General features: G+C 43.7%; 2 protein-coding genes across 5 annotated transcripts; one reads left to right on the top strand and one right to left on the bottom strand.

Moving 5' to 3' along the window:
- The first annotated feature begins 582 nt into the window (after positions 1-582).
- Positions 583-15,562, top strand: hmga1a (high mobility group AT-hook 1a). Of its 3 annotated transcripts, none has more exons than XM_029246236.1 (5): positions 583-606; positions 2,265-2,389; positions 8,305-8,388; positions 9,360-9,410; positions 11,693-15,562. In XM_029246236.1, the coding sequence occupies exons 2-5, from the start codon at positions 2,279-2,281 to the stop codon at positions 11,750-11,752; spliced, it is 306 nt and encodes a 101-aa protein (XP_029102069.1). In that variant the 5' UTR covers positions 583-606; positions 2,265-2,278; the 3' UTR covers positions 11,753-15,562. The 3 variants fall into 3 exon arrangements, with proteins under 3 accessions (XP_029102069.1, XP_018616115.1, XP_018616116.1); XM_018760599.2 differs by lacking the exon at positions 583-606 and adding an exon at positions 713-960; XM_018760600.2 differs by lacking the exon at positions 583-606 and adding an exon at positions 713-1,134.
- A 264-nt stretch (positions 15,563-15,826) lies between these two features.
- smim29 (small integral membrane protein 29) lies at positions 15,827-27,858 on the bottom strand. Of its 2 annotated transcripts, XM_018760597.2 has the most exons (5): positions 27,705-27,858; positions 26,703-27,060; positions 26,308-26,333; positions 22,247-22,352; positions 15,827-19,346 (listed from the first exon to the last, which is right to left on the bottom strand). In XM_018760597.2, the coding sequence occupies exons 2-5, from the start codon at positions 26,814-26,816 to the stop codon at positions 19,278-19,280; spliced, it is 315 nt and encodes a 104-aa protein (XP_018616113.1). In that variant the 5' UTR covers positions 26,817-27,060; positions 27,705-27,858; the 3' UTR covers positions 15,827-19,277. The 2 variants fall into 2 exon arrangements, with proteins under 2 accessions (XP_018616113.1, XP_018616114.1); XM_018760598.2 differs by lacking the exon at positions 27,705-27,858 and having other exon boundaries at positions 26,703-27,698.
- Between the last annotated feature and the right edge of the window lie 104 nt (positions 27,859-27,962).

Raw genomic sequence — 27,962 nt, 5'->3', positions numbered from 1 at the left:
ACTACCTTGAATTTACAGTCGTGACAGCAGCATGTTTAGTGGTCATTATTTTCTGCTCCCGCGGAGAAGAAGCTCTCATATTCGCAGCCTTTTTAAATTTTTAATTAATTCTCTGATAGGGGGCAACAGGAAAAAGAGCAAAGAAGAGAAACAAACTAGGAAGGAAAAATAATTTCAGGAGACATTTCAGCTGTATTAATATTATATGCAGAGTACATTTCAATAGTAAATAAAAGAGTAACAGGTAAGAAATAATCATGTATAATTATACATATTTCTCATGTGTGATGACTTGTCTTGATCAGTAATGTCAGTAGCTTGTCCCTCCTAAAGGAGCCTTTTCGTTTTTTTCCCCTACCTCGGGCAGAAAGAGGGGTCTCTTTAACATATCCCCGCCCCTCCGTTGTTATATCCCAGTCCAGGGAGCCTCCTCGAATTGCCCCGAAACTGGCCCTGGCTCGAGCGCCTTTTTTTTCCCCACTTCACTCCGAGGAACCCGCGCGCTATTTATAGCACACGTTGGACCGGCTCCAGCACCTGCTGCATTTTTTTTTTTTTTTAATAATTAAAAAAATTACAAAGAAAAAAAAAACCACACAAGAACGGGTAATATTTATTTATTCATTCTGTCTGCTTACTTCCTCTGGGCGTCCCACTTTTTTTTTTATTGTTTTTTTTTTTTTTTTTTTTTTTTCCACGGGAAGATGGGGTTTTAAAGGGCTGGGCTCTAGCACCCGTTTGCCGGTGCGCAGGAGCTGCGGTTCGGTGCTGCTTGCGGACCTGCACGAGCGACGGCGCGCGCTGCGCTTTATTCCTGTGTGTTTTCATTTTGATTTTATTTAACACGAGGACGACGACGACGCCGACGGGTGGGGGGTGTGAAGAAGCAAACGCTCCTCGTTGGTTGTGTGTGTGTGTTTGCATGCAGAAGGCGCACACAAAAACCGGCCTTGCTTCTCCGTAAGTCGTGGAACGGCCTCCGCTTTGGGCGAAGATCGTTTGCTGCTCGTTTTGTGTATTTTTAACTTTAAATCGGCGTCGTGCGCACCGTGCACGTCCGACTTCTTTCCGCCGCACGCCTCGTTTATTTCCTTTTATTAGGACACACCGCTCTCCTTCCACGGCGGCGCAGACGTGCGTGTACAGTAATGTGCTGATTAATATTTCGCTTGTTTTGGCCTCACCGGGTGCGCAGCTCGTGATTGCGCGTATTCACGTTCGGCGTGTTGATGTTCGTGCGGGAGCAGCGGGATATCCGCGTTGTCCGGGGGTGTTTATTGAACAGCTAACTGCAGGACACAGTGCGTGTACGTTCTCCGCCGCCGCCGTTCGTCATGGCGGTCTCCAGCGCTTCACACTTCAACAGCCCTGATCTTCCTCTCTAAACCGGGTTCCTGTTTCCGTGTGTCTTCATACCACCGTTGGGCCTCGAGTGTGTTTCTCCCTTCGCACTCAACCGGCGTGTCTTATTTTTACGCCGTAACTAGGTGTTCCTAGTTCCTTCCCTTGGTTTTTTTTTTTTTTTTTTTTTCCTTTTTATATATTTTTTTTTTTTAACCGCTTGTTTCTCGACAGTGCTTTCGCACGCTGATGCCCCACGCCGGGTACGTCGCTCGTGCACGTTTCCGTTCGCAGGTGCCCGCGTGCGGCGGGTTTTTTTTTTTTTTTTAAACCGCGCTACTCAGGCGACTTGGGTGGAAATGGTATCGCGGTTTAAATATCTGAAACGCGTTTCACGTCGTTGCATGTGCAGCGTACAGATTTCGACTCTTGCCATTCAAGGTGTCGCTAAAAGAGAGCATTAAGGACACTTTGATTTGCTAACGTTTTACACGACCAGCTCCTGGAGCGCGTGGTTCCAATGAGTAGGGGGTGGCGCGCGCTCCTTTGTATATTTTCCTAGCCTCCCGCCTTTTTTTGAACAATGGTCTCGAGCGTGGTCCTGTGGCGGTCAACTCTGACCGAACCTCTTTAAATACCGTTGTCGTAACTCCTCTCACGTGCGAAAAAGTACAAAATATTTAAAAGTCCACCAAAAAAAAAAAAAAATTTTGTTTTTACTTGTGACGGGTTTGTGCATTTTATTTTTGTTCCTTGAGTTTATTGGCTTCATTAGGTTAAGTGGAACGCGAGAAACTCAGGTTTAGCTGTTTGAGAGAGAGGCAAGCCAGACATCTTGCTCATTTGTTTGAGGACTTAATTGGGTATGCTTTTAAAATTATTGGCCTTTGTTTTAATGACAGTTTTTATTTCCTTTGTTTCAGTGTAAACAGTCAGGATGAGTGATTCAGCCAAGGGTAACCAAGCCGTCTCCCAGAAAGACAAGGATGGGGCAGAGAAGAGAGGTCGTGGTCGACCACGGAAACAGCCACAGGTGAAAAGTCTTGACGTAAGTATGAGCCAACTTACTACTCTATGATGCATGGAAGTGTACAGAAGTTAGTGTGCAGCTCCCATTCTTGGTTTTAGTTCACTTTAAAATTTAGGCTTGAGTCGCATATTTGACGTACGTGGCAACACCTGATATAATTATTGCATTAAGTGCTATTTTAGAAAGCTTTAACCAAAGTCTGTGGTTGATTTGGTGAAATCTTTTTGTTAACCGCATGGGTGGTCTTTTCCGTGTGTCTTATTGACAGGGGAAGAAAAGACTTAAGGTGAAATGAGTGACGAGGTCACAAATAGAGTCTTAATGGACTCTTGAGTATAGGTCTTATTCCAGCAGATGTCTGGGACAGAACATAATATCCCCCCCCATTCCCCTAACCCAACTCCAAGGCAGGTGTGTGCACATCCACACACTTGCACGTGAAACTGGAATGTACTGAGTTTTTCCTCCCCCCATGAGTTTTTGGTGGGGGGGATTCTGATTCCCCCCCCCCACACTAATTCAATGACCAGACACTTTGGAGAAAAGCAAATTATAATCATTTTTGCGGTGTTGACACAGAATTGTTTATTCTTTGTTCAACACTTCCAAGCAATCTGCATCTTCATGCAGATACTTGCATAATGTAAATGTTTTAAAAAAAAAAAAAAGCTTGAATGTGATTATGAATTGTCAATATTTGGATAAACCTTTGTACAGCTACTTGTGTGATGTACGTTGGTTCATATGGTGGAAACTACTTTAGAATCATGCGTCTACATACGTTCTATGAGATGTACATTGCTTTGGAAGATGGTATCTGCTAAATGAATAAATGTCAGTACAGGACTTGTTTAAATGGGTGCAGCTTCAAAAAAAAAAAAAAACGAGATATTCAAGATGTCTTTTACGCAAACTCCTCCGCAAGCACTCTTTTTGTTGACATTGTGTTACTCAGTGATTCCAGGTTGTCTCCGATGAGACTGCTTTATCAGTCTGCTTCCTGTAAATGTGCTCCAGATTGGCTGGATCTGTAGATTGGGGGGGGATCTTTAAGGGTCTCCTGCTCCCTTTTTCACATTTGTAATGAGCATCCTGTGGCCTGAAGGATTTTCAGTGTAGTGTAATACGAGCTTTTTAAACCAGCTGTAACCCATTTAGCCCTCCTCCCACTGTAGATTGGCTGGTGATAACCAGTACGCGAACCCAGATTGGTTTGTTTAACTGTCATTTTTGGGGATTTGAAGATGGTGTCAAATTACAGGGTTGCTAATGGCTGCAGATGTAAACAGATGTAAAAGTGGTTTAAAATCTCCTCTCTTGTATTAACACATCCCCCCCCCCCCCCCCATATTTCCTGACTAAAACATCACCTTGTCTTAAATGAGCTTTTTAGTGTTTTGATCAACATTTGTTCTGACATGTTTTTTGAAAGCAATCAGCACTTTTCATTGTTGGAGGAATGATTGTGTAATGTGGGTGCATCCAGATTGCCATATGAAATTTGTGAGCTCAAAGGTTCACTGTCAGAATGGTGTGTTAGTCAGGCAACTTGGTGTGATGGATGGGCCAGGTGTTACTTAACTATACTGTCTGTGCTTCATCTATCCAAATCCAAGATGTCTTTAAACCATAGAGTTGAAGTTTTCCCGTAATTGGTTTTAATAGTGGAAGGGCTGAGCCACTTCCCCATGCCCAGCACCTTGTTGTGCAACAGTTTTTTTTTTTTAAAAAAAAAAAAAAAAAAAAAAAAAAAAACTGCTGTCACTTCTACTCCCACCGAGCAACAAAGAACTTCATAGCAATTGTTGTCGACTAGGATGTTCAGCCATGTCGTGTGCAGGCTTAATTTCTCCCCCCCATGGCAAGGCCAAGTAGGCATGCATCTTTAATGGAGCTTCCCAAATGTTTTCCATGTTGTATATCTGTTGCAAGCTTTACCAACGGCTACTTTTTTTTTTTTTTATTATTTCTTAAATGCTGCACTTTATAATGGTGGGGAGGTCCACTTCAATATTAAAGTGCTGATGGCACAAATCAATGAGTATAGCACTGAATTTTTTTCTCAAAAGATTTTGGGGGAGGGTAAGGTTGAATGTGATTGGTAATTAAGGCCTACTTTCTATTCTGGTCAATTTTTACATTCTAGATTGGGTTATTTTTCACCCAAGATATTTTTCTACAAATGTAAATTTGGCATGCTGTAGGATGCATTATTTTTATACATGTGTTTTGGAATGTATGAACTTTCATTTCTAGTTTGAAGTAATGAAAACATTTTTGTGCGTCAGTCCATGGAGTATGATTACCTGCAGCAGCCACAGGGTGAGCTGTATGGTTAAGACCCTGTTTTTGTGTTCTTGTTTTGTGAAATGCAATAAATCATTCTCTAAGCTTTTTGTGTTTGTGTAATTTTTTTTACTGTACTTAAAAATTAAGCACCCTAATTTTTATAGAAATGGTTATGTGAATGCTGTCATATAGGAAAAAATTTTCAGGCTTAGTTTTTCCTGAAAAATTTACATTTTCTTCACTTTGTCTCTGATTCCTCTATGAGATGTTTCCCCTTATCTCATGTTTACTTCCTGTTTTCCAGTCACTATTCAAGAAGTGCTTTTTGTCAATTCCACACCATGCTGCCAAGTGGGCTCTCAGGGCTGCATGGCTTGGTGACACACTCCATTGCCCTGTCATACTGTGTACCTTCTGAGTTGGCTGCTGCGCTAGAATGGCCCCATTGTTTGTGCTACCTTTCATGTTTCCCGATCAACACAGGCCAAGGACCTTAGCTATCATCCTAACCTTTGAACTTCTAGAGTGGGACAGTAATTACACAGCAGTTTTTGACTTGTGCAGTAGTACCATGCTCTTAGTGGAAGTGTAGACCAGTATGTGTGGAATCATGGTTTTGTTTTTGTCTATGAGAGTGCATATAATGTGCAGTCAGAAGAAACCGTGAGTGTTGCACAGATAGGCATTTTCCTTTTATGCCTAAAAGGCTAATTTTCTGGTATTTCCTCAAATCCATTAACTATGTGGTGGGGGAGGGGTTTGCTCTCGGCTTTTATAAAATAAAAGTAAACTAGATACTTTACTTGGTATTTTGGGTGTCAACAAGGTACTAATTAAAATGTACTCTCTAAAACCTGCAGGACTATAGCCCACGAACACTGGAGTGGTGACCCCCTGCATTAGCATATTAGTGTAGCACAGTGCTGTTGCAGGTTAAATTAGCTTGTGTGCATGTATCCCTCCCTCACTTGTTCAGCTCCTGGTCCCAATATGGCCTACACTGAAGCACTTACAGTTACAGTTAATGGGACTTGGCAACCTGTAGCTGCCCACCACCTGTTGGTCTTAAACTAGCAGTGAGTGTCAGTTGCACTGACCTTGAACAGGCTAGTCTTTGTGTGGTGTGGAATCTCCGGCTGGAGAATCAGCACACTGCACTTGCTACTTGGACACACAGGACTTCCTGCTCACAAAGGCCGGTGCTTCAGATTTGTTTGGGGAGGGGGGCATGGCACAAGTGCTTTCCTTATGTTTTTTTTACTTTTAGTTCTTTGTTCCCAGAGTACAGTGTAATTATTCTATGTAACTCCTTTTTGGAGTGTATAAAACCTTTTGACTCTTGTGGCTTTAAAAGCCCATTGTATGATGACAAATGTTTATACCATTAGAAATCAGTTCACCTGACATCAGAAGCTCTCACTCAGGTTTTTACTGAGCCAGCAGTGATCTTGGACATTACAGATCACCCAAATCATGTACATCTCAAAAACTGAAGACTTTGAATGCAGCACATCTAAAATGCCTTCCTCGGTAAACCGTGAGAATCTGTCCTCTAGTGCAGTTTCAGCTGTCCTGCAAGCAGCCATAGTAGAATGAACTTCAGTATGTGCATTGCTGTTATAAGCCTTTTGTTGTCTTTGTGATCCATGTTTGCTGTTAAATGTCACTCCAGTCTCTTAATGTTCCTTGCATATGTCTAACATCTTTTTCTGACATTCATCAGGCTCATGTTGGGTCTGTGTACAAAAAAGGAGTCTGCATTTTCTGTAGCTCATTAGTGTTGTTCAGCCTAGCTTGTTTCCTACATATATAAAGGTAATTGTACAGTGCATCAGTGTGCTGTACAACTTCATATTTGCATTTTTGATTCAGTGGTTTTTGTTGCATGGGGTGCGGTGGCGCAGTGGGTTGGACCACAGTCCTGCTCTCCAGTGGGTCTGGGGTTCGAGTCCCGCTTGGGGTGCCTTGCGACGGACTGGCGTCCCGTCCTGGGTGTGTCCCCTCCCCCTCCGGCCTTACGCCCTGTGTTACCGGGTAGGCTCCGGTTCCCCGTGACCCCGTATGGGACAAGCGGTTCTGAAAGTGTGTGTGTGTGTGTGTGTGTGTGGTTTTTGTTGCCTATATAGCCAGTAGGGGAAGCTTTAGGCTTCATCACTATCTTGTTGCACCACTGGCATGTAGAGCAACTTGCTGTTTCTATAATGGACTCTTTTACAGATCAGAGTTGTTAGCCCTGAGCAAAGCTCTCAACCTGGAAGACCAGGAATTACTATTTGTCTGATATCTACCCTTTGACCTGTCTGGCATGGGAGGACCCTACCAGGAGCATGAAGCTCCCACCAGCATAGCTCTCCAGGTCATTGAGACACTCGAGGCCTTCAGCCACATCAAGCTTGTGATCCTCTGAAGGATTTAGACTTGCAGATAAATATAGAGCAGAAGCTCTAGACTACTGTGTTATGTAGTAATGAACTTGGCATGGTATTGGTTTATTGCATGCTATTGATTGTCTCTATTAATGATCTTAGCCTGTACAGATTTACCTGTGCCTGTGTTTGAGGCTGGCAGCTGTAAGGTGGTTTTGTGCCATTAATGATACATGACTGAATGTAGCCTTTATGTTCATTAGGTTGAGATGTTTTTGTTAGTGTTTTAAATTGCAGTGTGAATTTTTTTTTTTTTTTTTTTTTTTTTTTTTGGTAACCCTCTCAACACTTTGATTAGAATATCTTAGTTTAGCGCTCATTGATTGCATTTTTGTAGTAGAGGCTATGTGTTGCATACAAGTGGTGGCTGAATGGATCCTAAGGCCAACAGGCCAGTATTCTAATCTTGTGCCATATTAAAACTGTTTAGTCAGCTCTGCTTAAATCTGGAATAAATAAAAGAAACAAGGAACCAAAAATCTTATCAATGATATACTGTGGTATAAAATATTTTTTTTTCTACATAATATTCACCAAATGCAACTGAAGGTACCATTCAGAACTGCTATTTGGGAGTTTCATAAACCTTTTAACCATTTTTCATAAGCTTTTTTTTTTTTTTTCCTCTTCTCTCCAAATAGTTAATACATATAAAAAAAAAAAAAAAAAATTGTTTCATTCACTATGGAAGAGTTTCGCATTTAAGGACGTGAACTTGTAACTGGAAATGCAGTGGTTTTCCTCTATCAGGAAACATGGTTAACACTAGTTCTGCTGCTGTTTCCCTCAAAAAGATTCTTTACTTGACACATCTGTGAAATTTCCAGATGTGGTGGGATCTGCTAAACATTGAAGTCTTACTTGGTCATTTTCACCTCTGTTTTAATAACTTCGTAGAGCCTTAGTATTCCTGCCAAGATGATTGAATTCCCCCCCCACAGTGCAGTTTGTTGGTGTTTAGCATTCTTTAGCAGACTACTTTTATCTGGGGCAAATTACTCAAAAATCCATCAATACTTCCACAATTTTTGCCTTTCATATAGTTTATTGGTGACAATGGGGAACAACTCCATCCCCCAATTTTGACAGTACTGAGGTATACCAAAAGCTGTGTAAGCATGACATGAAACTCTGGCACTGCTGCAGATGGATCAAGCATTTCTTGTGTGCTGTTTACCTAACAATCTGTACATTAAACTTCCTCAATTTTCTCTTCAGGAGCCAAGTGGGTCCCCCACTCCTAAGAGACCCAGGGGCAGACCAAAGGGCAGTAAGAACAAGACCACCACCACCAAGAGCAAAGTAAGCCTAGGCGCTGAGTTTTGTCTTGCCTGTGCTGCTATGGTTATTAAATCTTGGGATAGCTTTTCAGCACATGTGGTCTTTAGTCACTGTTTGCTCTTCCATGGTCCCTTGTCTAGGTTGAAGAGGGGGGATACTTTTTTTGCACTGTGTACAAGAAAGGATGATTGTGAGATGAGGAAGCTGGGGTGGCTCAGTAGTAGTGAGACCCTTTAGTACCTTTGCAGTGAAATCGTCTCCAATTTGTCATAAATTGTAAAGCAGCCCAGTGTGCCTCAGTCTTCAGTGTACTTTTGCCCACCTATCTATAATGGGAGATGGCCCAGGTGATCCAAACATGTTAGCATAGCAATGCTGTGCGGGTTCTCTACAGTGTTTGTCTTGTGTCTCTTGACATGTGGGAACAAGGAACTGGTGTAGTTAGACTCCCAAGGCTTCTGAGTTAGATTGCAGGAGTTTGGCTTATTTCCTGTAAATGCAGCTTTTTAAGTGGTAAATTTTTGATTTCTGGTTTGCCTTGTACAATACACTCGGTGCAGGTGCAGAGCCCTCATGCTTTCTTCCAACTTAACAACTCTCCCAACCCCTCCCTGTTGTCCTTCTGGCTGTCACCATGGCAACAGTGGATTTCACTGCTCAGGCAGCCCCCACGTGGCATCCAGGATGCAGCACTTGCTAGAGTGCGGAACGCTTGGGCCTGGCACTCATGCGCCAACCCACCAGCTGTCCTGGAGCCCCCAGGCCAGGTGGCTTGTGAACTGCAGTGACCTATGTGGGGCTCCTGTCAGTTTCCCAGATAATAGCCTCTGAACCTGATGCCCTCTCACCATCTGCTTTCCTATTTAAGCTGGCACTCCCCCTAGTGGATGCGAGATGGTGCTGAACTGTTGCTTGACTGCAGTCCTTTACTGGAGAGCTGGTGAATTTTATTTATTTATTTTTTTTAAAATAGCTTTTTTCCTTTTTCACAGAAAGCACCAGCATCTGCAGGCGAAAAACGTAGAGGAAGACCTAAGAAGGCGGTAAGTAATTTTTCCCATGGAGCAACTTAAACTTCACATGTGGATCAGGGTTAATCTCTCAGCAGCTGTTTGCTGCTTATGTTACAAGTGTCAGCAGATCAGTTGCCGTTACGTTAAGTCCTTCTGTCAGGCAATCTGTACAGACACCTCTTTGCTGTCAGCCTTTGTCGAGGTCCTGCAACACTGAAGGTGTGTGTATGTGTAGAGGCCTGTTGCCAGTGGCAACCTTTTCAAAACATTTGCATTTGGCTGCTTGTCAGAAGAAGGGTTTCACCAGCTCTTTGTTCCCTGTGAACTGGGTGTGCATGATGAGAAAATGTATTCCTCTGAAGTTGCAAGCCTACCAAAAAAAAAAAAAAAAAAAAACTTTACAAGAGCATCGTGTCTTTTTTTTTTTTTTTTTTTTTTTTTCCCCCCCTCCTCTCAATTTGTTCCTTATATTAATCTAGGTCATTGAGTCTGGACACTCAGTTTCTCAAATGTCATCTGATAGTTGAAGCTATTGTGGGGCTTGACTTGAATATTTAATCTGCTTGTACTTTCTAAGAAAGACTGGGTGACTTAATTGACACCTGTTGCTCAGCTGTTTTTTTTGGAGGATGGGGTGCCTTTTGGTTGTGATTTTATTCCAGTCTATTGTTTTTTTGGCTTCCCTGATGATGGTCATCGGTATTCTTTTTTAACATTGTCAAACATATGTTCTTCTGCTATTAGCAATTCAGTTGTCTTCCTGCTTTATGCCCCACTTCAAGTATGTGTACATGCAACAAGTGTTTTGGAACAAAATCCCTGACTGACTTCAGTTGGCGTGCTCCTGAACCCACACCCCCCAGAGTAAGAGTCATTATTAGTCATCCTCAGTTTCCCTTTTCGAGGAATTCCTACTCCATGAAGCACTATGCTGGCAGCTGCTTCTACTTCCCAACTAATTCCTACCACTTGGCCCCTGGCCGCAGACATCCCCTGGCCCCGCCCCTACTCCGATCCAAGGCACTTAGTCACTCCCGGGGCGTGGTTACACGTGCCCACTAGTCTTATTATGGGCTTCCCCAAGCAAATTTATTCCCCTTTTGGTCCTCAGCAATTTCATGCATGCCAGTCTTGGGATGGGTCTGCTGTTTTATGTGTTTGCTGCCTAAATTCAGTGATGGTGAATACAATGAGCCTAACTGCTTAGATGAGGCTTTGAAAAAATTATTGGTATGTATGCAGTTAGCATCCACCTTTTCATTGGGAATGTACTGAATGTTGAGCACTATGAATTGTCTGCTTGTATGTGCTTAGGGTTTTTCAAGCTTTTATTTTTGCATTGTGACACAGACAACAGCTGAAAGTTAACTGACTCGCAGCATTTATGGTTTGAAAGTCACCTTGGATAAAGTTATGAATTTATGCATGTAGAGCAGTCTTTAACTGGTAAGTCCTTTGCTTGCTATTCCCAGCCTATTGCTTTCATTCATTTTAAAAAGAAAGAATGAATGAATGAAACAAGATTCAAGTGGGAGGAAATGAAAAGGAGGGGGATGTCTGACTCACCCCTGCCTTGCCCCCCCCCGTGAGTCATTTTTGTGTGACCTCTTTGTAATGATAGAGGGTAGTACAGTGTGTGGTTTTGTCAGTAGTGGGATGCACTGGTGGGAGTGGGGGTGGGCCAAAGGAAGCTTGTAAGTGCAGGGAGAAGTTACAAAGACTTCCCCTGCATCCTTCCTAAAACACAGCCTCATCACACTATTGCCTCCCTCATTCCTCCCTGCTAGCTAGCTTGCCCACCCACCTACCACTCCTTGCATGGTGGCTGCTTGTTTACTAGTGGGCTCAGGGCCATTCCTGTGCTGAATGGGAGAGGGGGTCCCTCTAAGGTTTTGTCAAATGGGACTGGGAATATAGAGGTACCAGAGAGTGAAGAATACTCTGCAGATGACTGACGACAATCTCTCATCTCTTCTAAAGATATCATGCCCTAAGGTGAATAGTTGGAATAATAATCTAGATGTAGTAAATATGTGGTGTTAGGACAGTGTTTCAAGTGAATCAGCCTGATGTCTCCTTGGATGGGGTATTTCCTTAGTATACCACTCCCAGGCAGAGGTAGCCACTGACACTTAGCCTGCTCAGCATATGCTTGTTGTGTGAAATACGGTCATCAGATATGCTGTTGTTGAATTGTCCGTTAGCATGCAGTACTTGAAGGTGTTTGCTGCTATTAAGTTTCATATTCATCCAGTGACTGCCCCATAGTAAGGGTTTTTTTTTTTTTTTTTTTTTTTTTGGACTTTCTGCAGGAGAAAGAAGAGCAGGGATCCCAGGAGTCATCAGAGGAAGAGGAGGAGGAAGAGCAGTAACTTGTCAGCAACCCACACTACCTCATCGTTCAGTTTTACTGACTTCCTGTCGACCAGAGCTGGACTGAAACATTCAATATCGCTTGCCCCACCTCTCTACCCCCTCCCCTTTCTCCATCCCTGCTCGCCCCTCCTGCTCTGCCAGGGAAGGTGTGTGCAGTTCACCCACTGCTATCTGCAACAGCACTGGAAAACAAAACTGACCAGAGAGATATATTATATATAAATTGTAACAAACTGGTGACTTCCCATTAGGTTTTCTAGTGGGTTCTTCTGGGTATTGCAAATGGTGGTCTTTTATACTGGACAAAGGTGAATTTGCCTACTTTTTTTTTTTTTTTTTTTTTTTTTTTTTTTGTGAGTTTGGTGTGGTAATTCTAGGCGTGTCAGTCCACTCCCTGCACCTGGCTAAAGCGCTAGATTGAGGGTAGATGAGCACATTACATTGTGAAACATGGTAGTTTTCTCTAGTATGTTTTTCTCCCTGCCCCTCCCACTACTATTTTCAATTATTTGTGATAATATCCCTCCCTTAAGTTCAGAGGCTGATTTTTGCGTTCCAGAACTCCTGACTCATACTGGCTGTCAGTAAGATGACTGGCCTAGGAATGGAGGCATGCAATTGATCTTCATAATTGTGTAACAGGTCTGGTTTGGGACAGTATGCTTTCCATAAAGCACATGGAGCCAGTAGTGTACAAGTGGTCTGATTTCCTGCCGCTGTCCTAGTTTTGGTTTTAACTGGTGCTGCAAAGGGTCACAAGAACCTTTTTTTTTTTTCTTTTTTTCTTTTTTTTTTCTCTCCCCCCGCCCCCCCTGTGTGAGATACCATGGTTTATCATGGACTTAAAAAAGAATGAACTTTTACCTCCTATGCAGTGGTCACTCTTGCTAGGATTTTACATTGAAATTTAATTCTTGTCTGGGATTTTTACAATTCAAATAGCCTGCAGGGACAGTGTTCTGTTCCAAGTATAAAAAAGCTTGGCATTTTTTTTAATGCATACTTTTAGCTGTTTATTGTATCTTTCCAAAAACAAAATATGTAATTGCTAAGTGAGCTTGGGGGGGGGGCAGGGAAAGGAGTGTGATGGTGTGCAAGATTTCCACCGCTCAGGGGAACATTTTAAATGAAACGATTTGACCTAGTCTGGTCCTTCTACATGTACTTACTGTTGCCATTATCCAAAATCTGGCCCAAAAAAAGACTTGGACAAAGTCTGTAAATGACTGATTTAAAATGGACAGTGGGATTCATGAGCTCCATGCTGTCCAATACCTTCTCAGCTTTTCCCTTTGGATCACAGTGTATGCCAGCTTTTGTTGGAATTTGGTGTACTGGTTAAATATCGGTCTTAATTTCACATCTCTAAATGCACAAAACATTGAAGTGTTTTTACAAACAAAAACAGTGCTAACGTTTTCCAAAGTGTGTGAAGTAGCTGGGGTGGGAGCCTGGATACACTGCAACCCACAGGAATGAGCTGTGTGCCCCTGCTCTATAGCAAGACCCATGGGTTGTTGGGATGCCTGCGGAGAACCGATGGAAATTCTCCACTACCTGCAGGTGCAACAGCCAAGCCAGTTGAACACTTGTGGTCCTTTTTTTGGCACCCTGCAGATTCAGCCCACTCTACCACAGCTGTCTCACCCAGCCGTGTTCAGCCAGACACCTAACCACAGCCGTCCCTGGTTGCTGGGTACAGCCATATTTCAGCTCCTTCTGACAGCGCCTCTCCCTTGATATAAATCGTGCTCTTTTAGTCTGCTCCCTATCGCCTCTTTTGCTTTTGAGCCACTTTTTCATCAGTTTGTATATTGTGAAACTGTTTAGCTTTGGGAGATGGCCATATTCTGTGAGGTATACAATGTTCCGATGTATTATTTGGTGGGGTTGTTTCTTTTCTTAGTTCTCATTTTATTTCTTGGGTGTCAGGGAACTCTTGATCACAGCCCATTTCATGGGTCTCTCCTTTTCAGTGATGCTGCTACAACTCAGTTATTACCCGGCATACTGCAAAACGGGCCCTTCTTTCTCAAGGCGGTGCCCACAATCTCCATACCTCACTTGACAGCTTACTTTAAACTTCAACTGGTTTGATGTAATTTCTGGAGAGATTGAGAAAGAGTCAAGTTTTTGAAGCCTATGTCTTTACATGTGTTTATTCCTTTTTCTTTAAATCTGCTGGTAGTCTGGATTTAAGATGTTGACTGCATAGCTTGTGTGATACACTCATCCCCAGCTCCTGTTTTTGTTTTACGTTACTTATTTTCCATGAATTAAAAAAATAAAGATACAAGTCAGGGAGATCTTGTCAGCTTCTGCGAATGTTTGCCGACTGGGTAGAATTCTTTCTTTTTTTTAAATATATAATAAACCCATTTCTTTGGTGCACTGAAATGCATTTTGGTCATGTGTAACTGGGTTGATTTCCATGATATTTTTGTATTCAGTGAATTACAGGAGCAGTCTGCTAACTGCACAGCAGTCAAAGTACAAGGGAACTTGGCCTTTTGTTCCACTGATCTGGTGCAATGTCTGATACTCGGAACTGCCATGTTAGTGCAGCGCAGGTGTCGTCATGCCTCATTTTTAGGAATGCAAATTTCAAAGAGTGACACTATGTCCATGCTTACACACTACAAAGTAACTGTTCCTCCAAGAAATGTTTCTGCAATCCGAAATGCAGGCGCTCCAAAGATGGGACCCCGGTTTTGTTTTTCTGGCTCTTTTCAGTGTCCAAAACTCTTGTCATGCAGATACTGCCTTTTATAGCAGCTTAATTGGTAAATACGTGTAGGGTTAATTCATCCACCGTGGAGCTCTTTATTGTCAGCGGAACCAATCACAAGCTCATGTTGCCAGCTGCATTTATTAGCAATACTGTGCTGTCTGCATGGAAGCTCATGGTGCGTTTTGTTGGATGTATGACTATAGCTAATTTTGCGTGTGGGTGCCCTAATTGTCATGGTGCAGGACGTGTCTGCCTTCATGCACGTGCTTTCATGGTGTGTGTGTGTGTGTGTGTGTGTGTGTGTGTGTGTGTGTGTGTGTGTGGTGGTTTGTACAACACTGGATCATACCACCTCTCCCCATTTGTGAAAGTGCTCCTGATGTCTCCACATCATGTAGTGAGTCATGGAGGTGAGGGGACATAATCCCACATGCAGAATTTTTTTTTTTTTTTTTTGTGAAATATTTTATTCTCAACTGCCTTCAGAGCAAAGCTTGTTAGTGCAAAACCAGATAGTCCGGCGCTTTGTCTTAATGTCCATTGATCACCTTTAGTAAAGTGAAGGTGGCACCTCTCCTCTTCCCTAGTCTCTCCCCATGTGCTCTTCCTGTCATTGAGCAAATTTATGATTTATACCTACACTTGAGTTCTGTCATACAGACAAAATTCACAGAACATTGGGGCCCCCAAGTAAATGTATCTCGCAACTCAGGAATAAAGTGATGGGTTGCAGGGCCTGCGCTTTTGAGGATATGTGGGGGGGGTTATTTTTTTGTGTGTGTGTGTATGTGTGTGTGTGGTTTTCACTTGTCAATGTGGAAGTTGCAGAAAGATGCAAAGGAGTTTATCTATTTGGCACAAACTGTTGCGCCCTCAACACCAGTGGAAAATTGAACATTCTGCTGCATATTTTACATGTGTCAATACATTATAGAACTGAAAACAGAACTCACTTGCAATATGAGTACACACCCGTGTTTTGTGCCCCTCAGTATTTGGCTAAAAATTTTTTTTTTTTTTATATTATTATTAGTGGAATTGATTGCAGTTTAGTTTCTGAAGGTGTCTTTTTTTTTTTTTTTTTTTTTCTTCCCCCCGAAGGTGGGTTGATTGTGTTGACCACAGTCTCTTCTCAAGACGTAGCCTACACCCTCGATACTGTACTGGCTTTTGTTGCAGTTAATGCAGAATGAATGCAGGACCTGCCACCTCATTTGTTTTGTAACTACCTCTGGATCATTTTACAACTGACTCATGGATGCTGCTCTGATACAATCCTTTTTACTTTCATCTATGACTCATGATTAATCATGGTTTTTTTTTTTTTTTTTTTTTTTTTTTAAATCTTAGCTTGGTTTGTTTTAACTCTACCCATTGTGTTTGCATCGCTCATTCTGAGGCTGGAATGGCAGCTGATCGTTTCCTTGCCCCACAAGTCAGACTTGACCCCTCGTGAGGTTTGTGGTCTTGCTGCAGATTTTCCTCATTTTGCCGAACTGAAAGTAATGTCTACCTGTGATTTGAACCCGCTGTCTTGTCTCTGGTGTTTTTATTATATGGGCATAGACATCGTCACTGGGATAAATAACTGTCCTGCCTGTCAAAATGGTTGAAACAATGATTTCAATAAAATTTTTATTACAGAAATTTAATCAGCCTTTCCAAACTTATTTCCTTTCCTAAAAGTCCTCCCCAGTCATCCTAGATTGCCACATTTTACTGTGAGGTGACTCAAGGTTGCCACCTCTGCCATTCCAGTCATCCTCAGAGCAGGAACCATGTTCCTTAGCAACACTTTCTGGTTCTGATTGTACAGAACCAGAATATACCACAGTACCAGTCAGAAGCATGCTGTTTACTCCGGTGGTGGGGGATGACAGGCTTTTGCTTCCTGTCAGGTACTGTTAATGGCATGCTGTCAGTAATGATCCCAAATCTGATTTTAAGAGACTGAATGTAACCCAAAGGGCATTTTGCCACTACTTCTAGCCTATGGGTCATCAAAATGTAGGCTCTAGGTTTGTGGATTGCGAAGATTTGACAGGAGTTTGAGAAGGTCTTCCTTTTAATAAACAAGTGTTCAAAATACTGAAAGCTTGGGGAAATGCAAATGTAAGGGTAAGAATACCGTGGTATAGTCAAGCCTCTTAAAACCGCTTTTACTCAGTTTACTCTTATGCACACTCCTACCCCCCTGAACAGGACATCTCCGAGTCAGCTTGCATCAGCAAGTCATTTTTCCTGAAAAGAAATGTCAACCTGAATGATTTTATAAGAAATATCCTGCACTATCTGATAGGTGGAAGGAAGGTCTCATGGTATCCACCACACTACATATGCACTGTTTCAGCCCTCCACAAAGTGGTGAAAAGAGGGTAACTGATGGGGTTTGAACTATGCAGAACACTCAGCTGTCTGCTGAAAGCTGCGGGGGAGAGTAGTAATTTTCTTTTCCCCCAAAATTCTCCTGATCAAACATTGCAAAGGTGTGACGTATGTTTACGGTTTGTGGTCCTGGGTTCTCATTTGCAGTACTTGAATAAATGGTTTTACTCATAAGGAGTGTGGACAGCCCCTTTTCTTACCTCTCTCCACAGAAACTTAGGAGCAGAGAGCAGAGCGACAATCACACTGCACCTCTGACCCTCAGCTGGAAGCAGCAGCACCCACCCCCCCCCACAGCTGTCCAATAGCAGTCAAAATATGCTTTTCACAACTGCAGTGCAAACATTGATTTCCTGAAATCTGCTGCTAAAGCTAATCGCAAAAATATCTGGACTTCCACACAGCTTACATTAAAGCACTGTGGAGTGTACTCCATACACAGAAAAGTACAGGTGTTGCATAGGAGACATTCAGATAGAGGGTGAAACACTACTCTTTCAGATCTAATTCACTCTGCCTGTACAAAACTACCCTGGGAAGGTATATATGGTGTAATTCTGGCATTATTTAAACTTTAAAACCAGCCAGGCACTCGAGTTTCCGCCCCCTCGGCCTTGCTTTGTACTCCTGGTCCTGGAGGGGCTGCAGTGTGTAGGTTTTCATGAGCACTTATGCTCCTGATCTAATTATTGATTAGTAAACTAATTTGGGGGTGTCTTTCAGCTGCCCACAGAGTCAGCTAGAAAACCTACACTTATGCAGCCCTCCAGAACCAGAAGGGAATACCTGAGGAATGCCGTAAACCTGTCAGACAGTGCTAAGGTAGGGTGGAGAACCGTGGCCTGGGGTGCCGCAGCGGAACTCTTAGTTGTTCTGCTCTGACTTGGATTCAAATTCCACGCACACTTCACATCAAATACTCTTCCTGAGAACATGGGTTTTCACAGGTTTTCTTCAGAAATCAGAAAAAAAAACTTTTAAATCCTAATTATATTCACATAGTGCTTAAAAAAAAAAAAAAAAAAAAATAAGTGTAGTCAAAAGCAATGGTGCCGTTTTGCAAACTCCTCTCAGTCTCAGCCACCTTGAACCACGTAAAATCGCTCACTTCGGGAGATGTTTATTCTTCGCCTGAAAACGCTTACCTGCAGTTTCCGAGAATCATATCTCTATTTCACCGGAATAGCTACCGTTCTCTTATTTAAGTATATTTAATTATTGAGGGACAGCAGGGTTGCCAATGGCGACCAGAGCATAAACTCGTCATCTGAGCCTGAGTGGGTCTGCTGGTACGTCCCAGGTGCTTTGTTCTGATGATCTCATCGGTCGAAATGGGAGCCGTATGTATTTCACGTGCAATCTCCAGACTCAAAATTCACAAAAACTGAACGAAGATGGGGAGGGGGGCACTTTGATTGCGATGAGTCACTGGACTGTATTTTTGACAGTGGCCATACCGAAGACATTTCCTGAGTGGTCCGCACAGTCAGCTCGATGGCATTTCCCCCGAACGCATGTGAACGGTGGAAGTGGCAGCATCCTTGTACTTGTTTGTCCAGCATCCTTCCAGCAGCCACAGGCCAGGACATTTTTGGGCATAGTAGTCACCGCTCTCTTCTCATGGTGCACGGCGAACTGGTTGGTGCCCATGCCTCAAGCGGCCTCATGTAGAGCAACATCATCAGTGTGTGGGTGAAGAACAGCACGGGATCCACTATGACATGTCTTTTATCAGTGAACGGATGGATACAGCACTTTTCCGCTCTCTACGGATGGGTTTGCAAGAATGTGTCACAGTGGACATTACACACCAGGTGGCACAACCTTCCAGGTGAAGCAGGTCAGGTGACAAAGGATGGCCTCTGTGTTTCATCCACTGGGCTTGTCGGAAAGACAAGGTGTAGATTCTAAACTACATCACTCACATTTAAGCAAAATCACAGGCACCCGGTGGCCGTTCTGCAAAGCATTTGCTTCCTTACAGAGATGTTTTTTCTGGATTTCAAGACAGAACTCTGTATAATAATAGGAAAAACAGAGGAATGCAATTTCCAAATATAACTCAAGTACAGGCTTTGGGTCAGAACCAAGATGGTTGCCCTGTCCTTGACCGGGGCGTCCTCAGGGTTTCGAAATTGCTCAGCAGGATGACATAAATGGAAAAAAAAAAAAGTTTGAAGAAATACTCTTAAAATAACATTTTCAGAATAATGTCAGACTCTCCAGTTAGTCAAAATTCTCAGTATGAAGAAGCAAAGGTTATGCAGGTCCATCTGGAAATCTGAGGTTAATGAAGATGGCCCAGATTTGGTATTTGCAAACCTGACATTATGCTGCTCCTGAAGAGAATGAGCATGGCCCTTGTGCATGACACTTCCCCCACCATCTGCATGGCTGCACAGGCTTCATGCCTGTGCATCTTTCATAAGCAGGGGGCGCCGGTGCTGATAAGTCCTTGCCCAACCTTGCACCACCTGGAGAAGCATAACAAGGGAAAAGGTGGTGCGAGTTTCAGGTGCAATCGTTAAAACACAGTTTTGTTAAAACATTGTAGATTTATTTATTTATTTTAAAATAGAACAGATATAATAGATGGATGGAAAGAAGTGCCTTTTGAGACAAGTCTGAGTCATGATTTCCAAGGCAAGAAAGGCACAGAAGTGTCTTCATCCATGCATGTGTGTGTGTATATGTATAAAACCAAGATGTTGTAAACCATTTTCAAGGTAAATTAGCATTGCATAAAACTCCATTAGTAACCAGCTGTTACTAGAATTGATATGCAACAATAATCTATGACATCACGAATAAGTGTCACATTCAGAAACACGTTTTAGGCACACTCATTTAAACTAGTAATATTTCTTGCATATCTAGCGGGATCTTCTCAGCCGCATAATCAGTCCTTATGTCTGTTGTTTCCTGCTGCCACTGAATTCCTAGTACACAAGTCAGCACTTCCAACGTGCGTCTCGGCTGAGCCGCATTTAGCATCTGCCACTTGTAAAGTGTCACGTGACGGCAAATTACAGGGAAGCTATATGTTAGCGCACACAGTCTCTGCCCCCGTGGCTCTCCTTTCCTACAGCAGCACCATGGCAACCGACATCATGTTAGAGTCTTTGAAGTTGACATCAGAGGCATGTTTGATACTGCGTATCTGCAAAAAATACAGGGAGGCTCAGAACAGAAAATATGTCTTTTGGTAGCACTGATCTCTGAACAGGGGACACACCACCCTGTAAGTACCCACTAGATTATTCTCTGTTTTGCTCCCTGATCTGAAAGCAGTGATCCCTATAAGTGTTGGGGAGCAATGAAAAATACAGGTAAAACATAGATTTGAACCTTAGCAAAATTCCAGCAGAAAGTGGAAATATAATATATCAAATGAGTGCAACCGTGTGACGTGAAAAAGCCACCGATCTAAGCACTTTCTGTGACACCTGCATTGCGAATGTGCAAGTAGCTAAAATAATTTCATGCCGCTTTATAAAACTGAAGACTTAACACATTTTAGCACCGCGATAAACAGGAACCGATTGTACCACGCAGCCCTGTCACACACTGCAAGAGTTCTAGTCCTTGAGCCTAAGAATGTTAATTGGGTTAAACATTTAAACAGAAAAATGAACGGAAGTGGCCTATGCAGGCCACGCAGAAATAAACCTCTGTTCATGCTCCCAGCAAAAACAGTAAAGCAACATGTCAGGACACAATTCAAGACAGAATATTTCACGTTAGAATGGCGTCCCTGGCCTTTCCCCCATTCCCTCTCATTTTCCACTCCACACAGTTTGGCCGCTGCGATCAGGATGGCTGCGCGTTCGGCACCGTGCCCACGCGTACATGTCCTGGCGGCCACTACCCCGAGGTGTGCTTCACCTGCTTGTCAGCCTGGCACTCGAAGTCGTATGGGCAGCTCTAAAAGAAATACAACTTCGCGCTCTAGTGTCCGCACTGCTGAACTGCAAGTGCTGCAGCAGAAATGGACAGTAAGGGGTGGACATTCGTCGCACCTCTGCACCTTTCATGGTATCATTGCACAAAGCAAAGACATGCATTTATCCAAAATGTGGGTTTCTTTTTTTGCATGACTAAATGGGTGTACAAAGTTAGTCACACACCCTGCTGCTTCAGCTTCACACCTGACTTCCACAGGCTTTAATATTCCACATAGGGTATGGATTTCTGGTGAAATGTTGAACATTTGGAAATTAATTTCAGGAAAAGCTACATGGAGTTGTTATATCCAGACTTTTGTTGAAGCACTATTTGATTTTACGTGTAGGTTTTGAGAGTTCCTTATTGAAGGTTGGTTTCTGCAACTCGGACACTTTGGGCTTATTTCACGCAGCCCGTTTTCTCAAAGATCCAGAAGAAAAAAATACTATTCGTGGAGCAAAAAAATGTAGTTATCTGTGCAATCCACTAAATTACTTGAAAATTACTAGTGTCCAATATACAGCATCAGCAAATCTGGGGTTCGAAAATCAAATTCCACTGCATTAAAGAATTACAATCATTAAAATGTTTTTACTTTCACCTACATATAGGAAAAACGTACAGTATTTACGTGAATCATTGGCAGGTGTTTGGGTGGAAATTAAATGTTTTAAACAAACAAAAACAAACTGCCTATTTTGCTTGCCCCCTCTGTTGTGGGATCAGAGCCTTATCTGCAGTCAGATGAACTGGCCTAATTGAGCACAGTTATCTGTGAGAAAGTTGCCGGTATCCAGTCTCTGGCCCCACTCCACCAACTCAAAACTCTCCACTGAAATGTGTCGGTTGCCAGGCAACTTGGGGAATGAATGGCAAGTATGCAACTCCAATAAAGCCATTTGGGGGGAGGGTGAAAAAAGAGCAAGCATTCAGGCTGTGTCTCATGGTTAGGAATCCTTAACAATGGCTCTACATCACCAAGATTATAGTGTCTCTGAGCACAATGTCCAGCAGAAGGTGGCGCTGGAGTGGCTGTGCCAGCTTTGAAAACAGCAAAACAAACACTATGGCTTCTTCACGTTCTGTCCACAATATGAACCGTCAAAAAAAGGAGTCCAAAAGAAATCACAAAAAACGTTTGGGCTCCCCATATGTTTGCTGACACTTTTCTCCAAAGAAAATTTTAAGATAGGTAAAATATTTACCCGTTCATACTGCTGGGTCATTTTACTGGAGCAATTTAGGGTAAGTACCTTGCTCTAGGGTACTACAACTGGAAGTGAGACTCAAACCTGTGACCACTGCATCCAAAGGCAGTAGCTCTAACCACTATGCTGTCAGATGCCTGGAGACTGGAATCCTCTTGTGCAACCTCTGGACCAAGTCCCTAAGCCAAAGACCAAGCCTCAGCCCTGCGGCGGAGTCCTACCTTGGTATCCTCCTCTTTCCAAAGCAGCTCCTGCTCGACCTCGTTCAGCTCCTCCGATGGGTCGTAGGCGTAGACCGGGAGCAGCTGGTGCCGGAGTCGGTCCACCCTGAAACACAGCAGCCATTAGGGTCCTCGGTCAGGGCCAGGACCTTTCGGGACACAGACAGAGCATCGCAGACCGAGCCATGATGCCACGCAACACAACCGGCACCATTCAGTTGTACGGAACAACTCCAAAGGCTACCGAGCTTCATGCCACGTGACACCTGATACACTGCTCTCACTTCACGTTCCAAGACTGCTAGAAAATACATAAAAAAAAAAAAAGGGACAGTCACCCATTTCTGAACATACATTCATCTTACAGCAAAGGTCACACCACACAGTACTTATATACACCAGTAAAGAGTAAGTATGTTTGCTGATGTTATCTACTCAGTGGAACTCATTGTGTTCCTCATGGATTACATGGGTTTTTTTTTTTTTTTTTAAACTAAGGTTCTCTGAACAATGTTTCTCTGTTTCACATTTGGGGAAATGACAATGTTTGCAGTGCTCGTTTGTTGCAAAAATACATGTATGTTAATAATAACAACGATGGCTTAAGAGAATGAAGAATTGTGTGAATGAGTTTAGACTCTGTTCTCAAAAAATAGAAAGTATTAGGCAGATGCAGTTCCTCCTGTGGCAACAGAGGTGAATTCTGCAAAACAACAATTTAACCACAATGGCACAGCACTCGTATCTGGGTAATGTAGTAGTTAGAGCTGCGCCACCCCACTGATTAACTGGGGTTTGAATCCTGGCTTCTGCTATAGTACCCTTAATCAAGATATTTACCCCAAGTTGCCCCATGAAAAACTACCTAGCTATATAAAAGAGTAAATTATTGTAAGTCGCTTAGTATACAAACCTAACATTGTAAATTGCCTTGGAGAAAGGCATCAGCTAAACGAAAAATTTTAAATACAGAATGGACATAAATGGACATAAAACAAAGTCTGTGGAGCTGGGGGTAACAAATAACGACACTAACTCTGAGTGTTACAAATGTCTGAGTAACAAATTTTCAGACACAAAAATTTTCCCATTTGTTAATTTATACACTTTGAATTGTATTTTTTGCTGTTTTTCTAAAATTTCTGTCTGCTGTTACCAGTGTTTCCACTCCCAGCCTTTAGGTGGCAGCAAAACACAAACAAGCGCAACAGGGACCACTTTAATTCAGATCACTTCTACAGTGTTGACAGCTGTTTTCTGGTGTTTCTGAGTGCTGCTGGTCAGTAACAAGATGAAGAATCCTGCACGTGTATTGCAAAGACTTTAAAATTAGTTTTCCCACCTTACAACGGTAATGCATTCCTTGGTAGGTGAAACCCCTTGTAAGGTGAACTCTCATATCCCAAACATATATCGCGTCAATGATAAAAAAAATTTTATGCATCCCCAAACCACAAAATTCACACTCATTTATGCTAAACTATCATCAACTCCCATTAAAACTAGCACAATTACTTCAGTAGTTAACGTAACTCAACATAACAGAACATAAAAAGGTGCACACACGGAAACCAGAGCCTAACCTGGCAACAAGGGGTACATGGCTTTGGGGGGGTAACACGCCCGATGGGACGCCAGTCCACCGCAAGGCACCCCAAGCAGGACTCGGACCCAGACCCACCACAGAGTGGGATCTGGCCAAGCCCGCCAAGCCCCCCCATAAAAAGGTAGTTTTCTCTTCATTAATGATCTATTAATTGTTAATTGTCTACAGTACGGTTGGCTGCCTACTTGCACTTATTCAGCTCTTTCAACGCTATTACATACCATATGCTTAAATGTTCAGAAAAAAAATACGTTACTCAACATTTATGTATTAATTCAACCTTTAATGAAAATACTCAACGTTTATGTATTATGTATGTATAATTAATTTCTTTAATAATAAAAACAAAAACAGGACAGTAGAGGCGGGGGGGGAAAATCAATGAATAAATCCAGTTATAGGATATGCTTTTCTTTTATAGGATATTCAGCTTCTTTTCACAATAGGAGAGTTCAAAATAAAAACATGATTACTGATATGGAATATAAGTACCAAGATTATGACAAGTGAAAGTATATAAGGGGGCTCTGGTGTCTCGTCTGGGCAGCACTGCTGTCTCACTGTGTCCTGAGCTGTGAAATCTGGGTTTGATCCCTGCTCAGTCTATGTGCGGTGTGTACATGTTCCCCGTGTTCGCATGGGCTTCCTCCCACAATGCAAAAACTTGTGAATTGGTGACTCTAAACTGCCGGTACTGTTTACGTGCATGTGTGTGTGTTGCTCTGCTCTATAGATGTGTGAATGACTGTGAGGAGTTTAGTGCAGTGCATCTAACAACGAAAGTCACCTTGGATAAAGTAATGATCACAGTATATTGCTTTGGAGAAAAGCATGTGCTAAATGAGTAAATGTCTGGCACCGCTCAGCTGTCAAGCGGCACACAAAACCCACATTTGTTTCTCCTAAATGAGAAGCAATGCCTCAGGGATCAAAGTAGGGGTACTTACATTTATTCATTTAGTAGATGCTTTTCTCCAAAGTGACTTCCACTGAACTCTATGTAGTGCTATCAGCCCACACACTTTATTCACCATGGTGACTTACACTGCTAGATACACTACTTACACTGGGTCACTCATCCATACATCAGTGGAACACATACGCTCTCTCTGTCACTCGCACACTATGGGGAAACCAGAGCACCCGGAGGAAACCCACACAGACATGGGAAGAACATGCAAACTCCACAAAGACTGAACAGGGATCGAGCCCACATCCTCTCGTACCACCCAGACGCTGTGAGACAGCAGCGCTACTCGCTGTGCCAGTGCGCCACCCTTATTAACAAAATACTTTAAAAATACTTTCTCTCCAGTTGCCACCTGGGTGATTTCTCCTATCAAAGCCAATATGCACCAATGCATTCTTTGTGTGGCCGTTCTCACTGGTCTCTTTTCTTTGTACAGCCTTATAGCTCTTATCGTATCCGACTATTTAACTTCATTTTCATACCACTCCTTGCTTGAGCTGTAGCTAAAAATGTTGCACAATAAAAGTGTATTCACACTCCACCACTAGCAAACTGAGAGAATGTTGCATCTCTCCTCAAACTCATATGCGTTACCAGTCGTTGACCTATTCATCTCATAAACGTGCAACGATCACCTTGTAGGGAGGAAAATTCCATTCTTTATACTTTTATTGCTATATAGATAGCAAAAAGGTGAAAGTAACCAGAGGATGAACTGAGGTCTTATGATCAGTCGCTTGGTTACGCGTCTGCCTCTGGTAGACCATTGTGTTTTGGGAACCGAAATTCAGATATGACCCATTTGTAACCATGAATCACTAGGTTTGCCCCTAGTGAACAGAACACCACGCATTCGTCAAGCTTAATTACACCAACTTTGTTTTAGATATCTTAATGTACTCTAGTACGAACCTCCTTTTGGGGATGAAAGATGGGAATGTTGACCAAAATACCCTTTCGACCTGTGCTTGCATTTGTACAGTTGTTATTAACGCATATTAAATATATTCGGCGTTAAGCACCCGTATCGAGGGTGCTACATCAACACAGAGATTTGACCGTGGGACATTCCCACCACAAGGCTACAGCGCTGACCAGCGTACCGACATACTGCCCCGAACACACATACTGTACATGTTCGGTCATGTTTCCACGGGCGAAGTATTTGGAGAAGGATACCGCATTTCACTCTGGTTTGGGATGGGTCTGGTCTTGCCCAAGGATCAGCAAGGGTTGGTTGCTGTTAGTGGAAACAAGCCCACCCGGGACATCGTGCTGGAGGCAACGTTGCTTCACGCCAGTCCTTCCGCTCACCTCATTCCACCAGCCACTCTTAGCTAACTGCCCGCGACTCACTGCTAGTCCGGTGCGAAGGCGGGTTCGAGAGTCTCAAGATGGGAAGCCCAAGAGGAGCTCATTACCCAAGATATCAGAGCATCACCTACGTGAACATCCGTGACATTCGCCCAACACCTGGCTACCCACCTTCTCCTCTTACGCGCGTACATCACCTGCAACGGGAAAGAGAGAGAACATGTAGCTCACTGTGAACAAATCGAGCGCTCCATTGCTCTCAGGAGGTAAACCGGTCTGGATTTACATTTAAAACTAGAGCCGGTTTACTCCGGCGTCGCAAAGCGTGGCTATCTTTCTCGGCGTGCTTTAACGCACAGCGTCAGCAAACATTCAGGTTCTCCTGCATTCCGAGTCTCTCTCACACGCACAAACACACACGCAACAGCCGACAGCCATATCGGTATTTTCCACAGGACAGCTGACTGCCAATTTCCACCATTAGCGCAGATGTTTTCTGACATTGCTGTCAATGGATATTTAATAAACCCTCCCCCCCCCCCCACATCGCCACGAACCACACGTACCATGGCGGCGATGATCCCAGCAACAGTCACAAGGAAGAAGGGCACCAGCACGTAGGTGACGGCCAAGTCGCCCCCGCCATCTGCCGGGCCGGGGGCCTGTGTGGTGCCGTTCATGTCGAGTGAGTGAGTGAATGAGTGAGTGAGTGAATGAGTGCCCCTCGCCCCTCTCTATTGTCTCCCCCTCCCCCTCTCCACCGCCAAGCCAAGGGTTCAAGAGGCCTCGGTCCTCGCTTGGGCAGCAGCCTGTCCAGGCAGCGGGCGGCTCCTCGGGCTTCCTATCACTTGTTTACGCCTCATCCTCTCCTCTCGCGTGACCGCCTCGTGCTCCCGGCCATGATTTCACTGCTCACTGTGGCGCCTGAAAGAGGGAGACACACAGAGAGAGAGCGGAGCGGAGGACGAGTTCAGGTGTCACTTTTAACAAGCAAGGCGGCGAAACGGTGACTTCCTCTCTTTTTTTTTTTTTTTTTTTCCTCTTTTTTTTGCGCAGCTCGTAAATTTACGGCGAAGCCGGTGTCACTCAGGTATCGGTCGGCTGGGCTCTCGTCTCGCGCAGGCAAGGTCTCGTGTCACCTTCCCGCCTGCTGGCAGCGTTCGCAGCCCGAGAGTGCTCGTCGACCTCGCGCCGGCGCCCTCGTGACACGTAGTCCGCGGTCCACGGTCTAGGGGCGCGTGACCGCGCGAGCCCCTCCGCTCAGGCGACGGAACAGAAGTTGAGGCGCTTTCGAGACGCGGTTTTTTCGCGCCCCGCTCGGACTTTAATTGAGCCTCCAGCTAGGAAAGCGCAGTTATATCCCGACACTGACTGTCTCTGCAGATGCGAGCCGCTCGTAACGCAGAATTGAGCAAACATGAAACGCAACAGAACACGCGAGTCAGTGATGCCTCCTCCTGCGCTGATGCGCGTCACGCCTCGAACGGAACGTGCACAACACGCGCACACGCCACGCTTGCATCATGTTCTTCCAAGAAACATCACCTGAGAACGCTGAAAACACTCACCACCATCTGCGTCTAGCCGGGGGAAGCAGGAAGAGAAAAGGCATTTTTGACGGCGGACCACGAAGGGGGTGTAAACTGAAAAGAGGGTTGGATGTGCGCGCGTTCCACCAATGCGATGAGTCAGCTGAGCGTCAGTGTCGATACCGTCCAACCGGCGGGACTTTGCGCTATCGATCCACCAGGGGTCGCCAACGTCGCGCACCACTTGAACGACTCCATTCAGAGTCGTACTCGGAAGAGGCCGCTAGAGGTCGCCAG

This window comes from Scleropages formosus, chromosome 19 (genome assembly GCF_900964775.1).
Source record: "Scleropages formosus chromosome 19, fSclFor1.1, whole genome shotgun sequence".
Taxonomy (NCBI): Eukaryota; Metazoa; Chordata; class Actinopteri; order Osteoglossiformes; family Osteoglossidae; genus Scleropages; species Scleropages formosus.
This window is presented reverse-complemented; position numbering and strand designations above follow the sequence as displayed.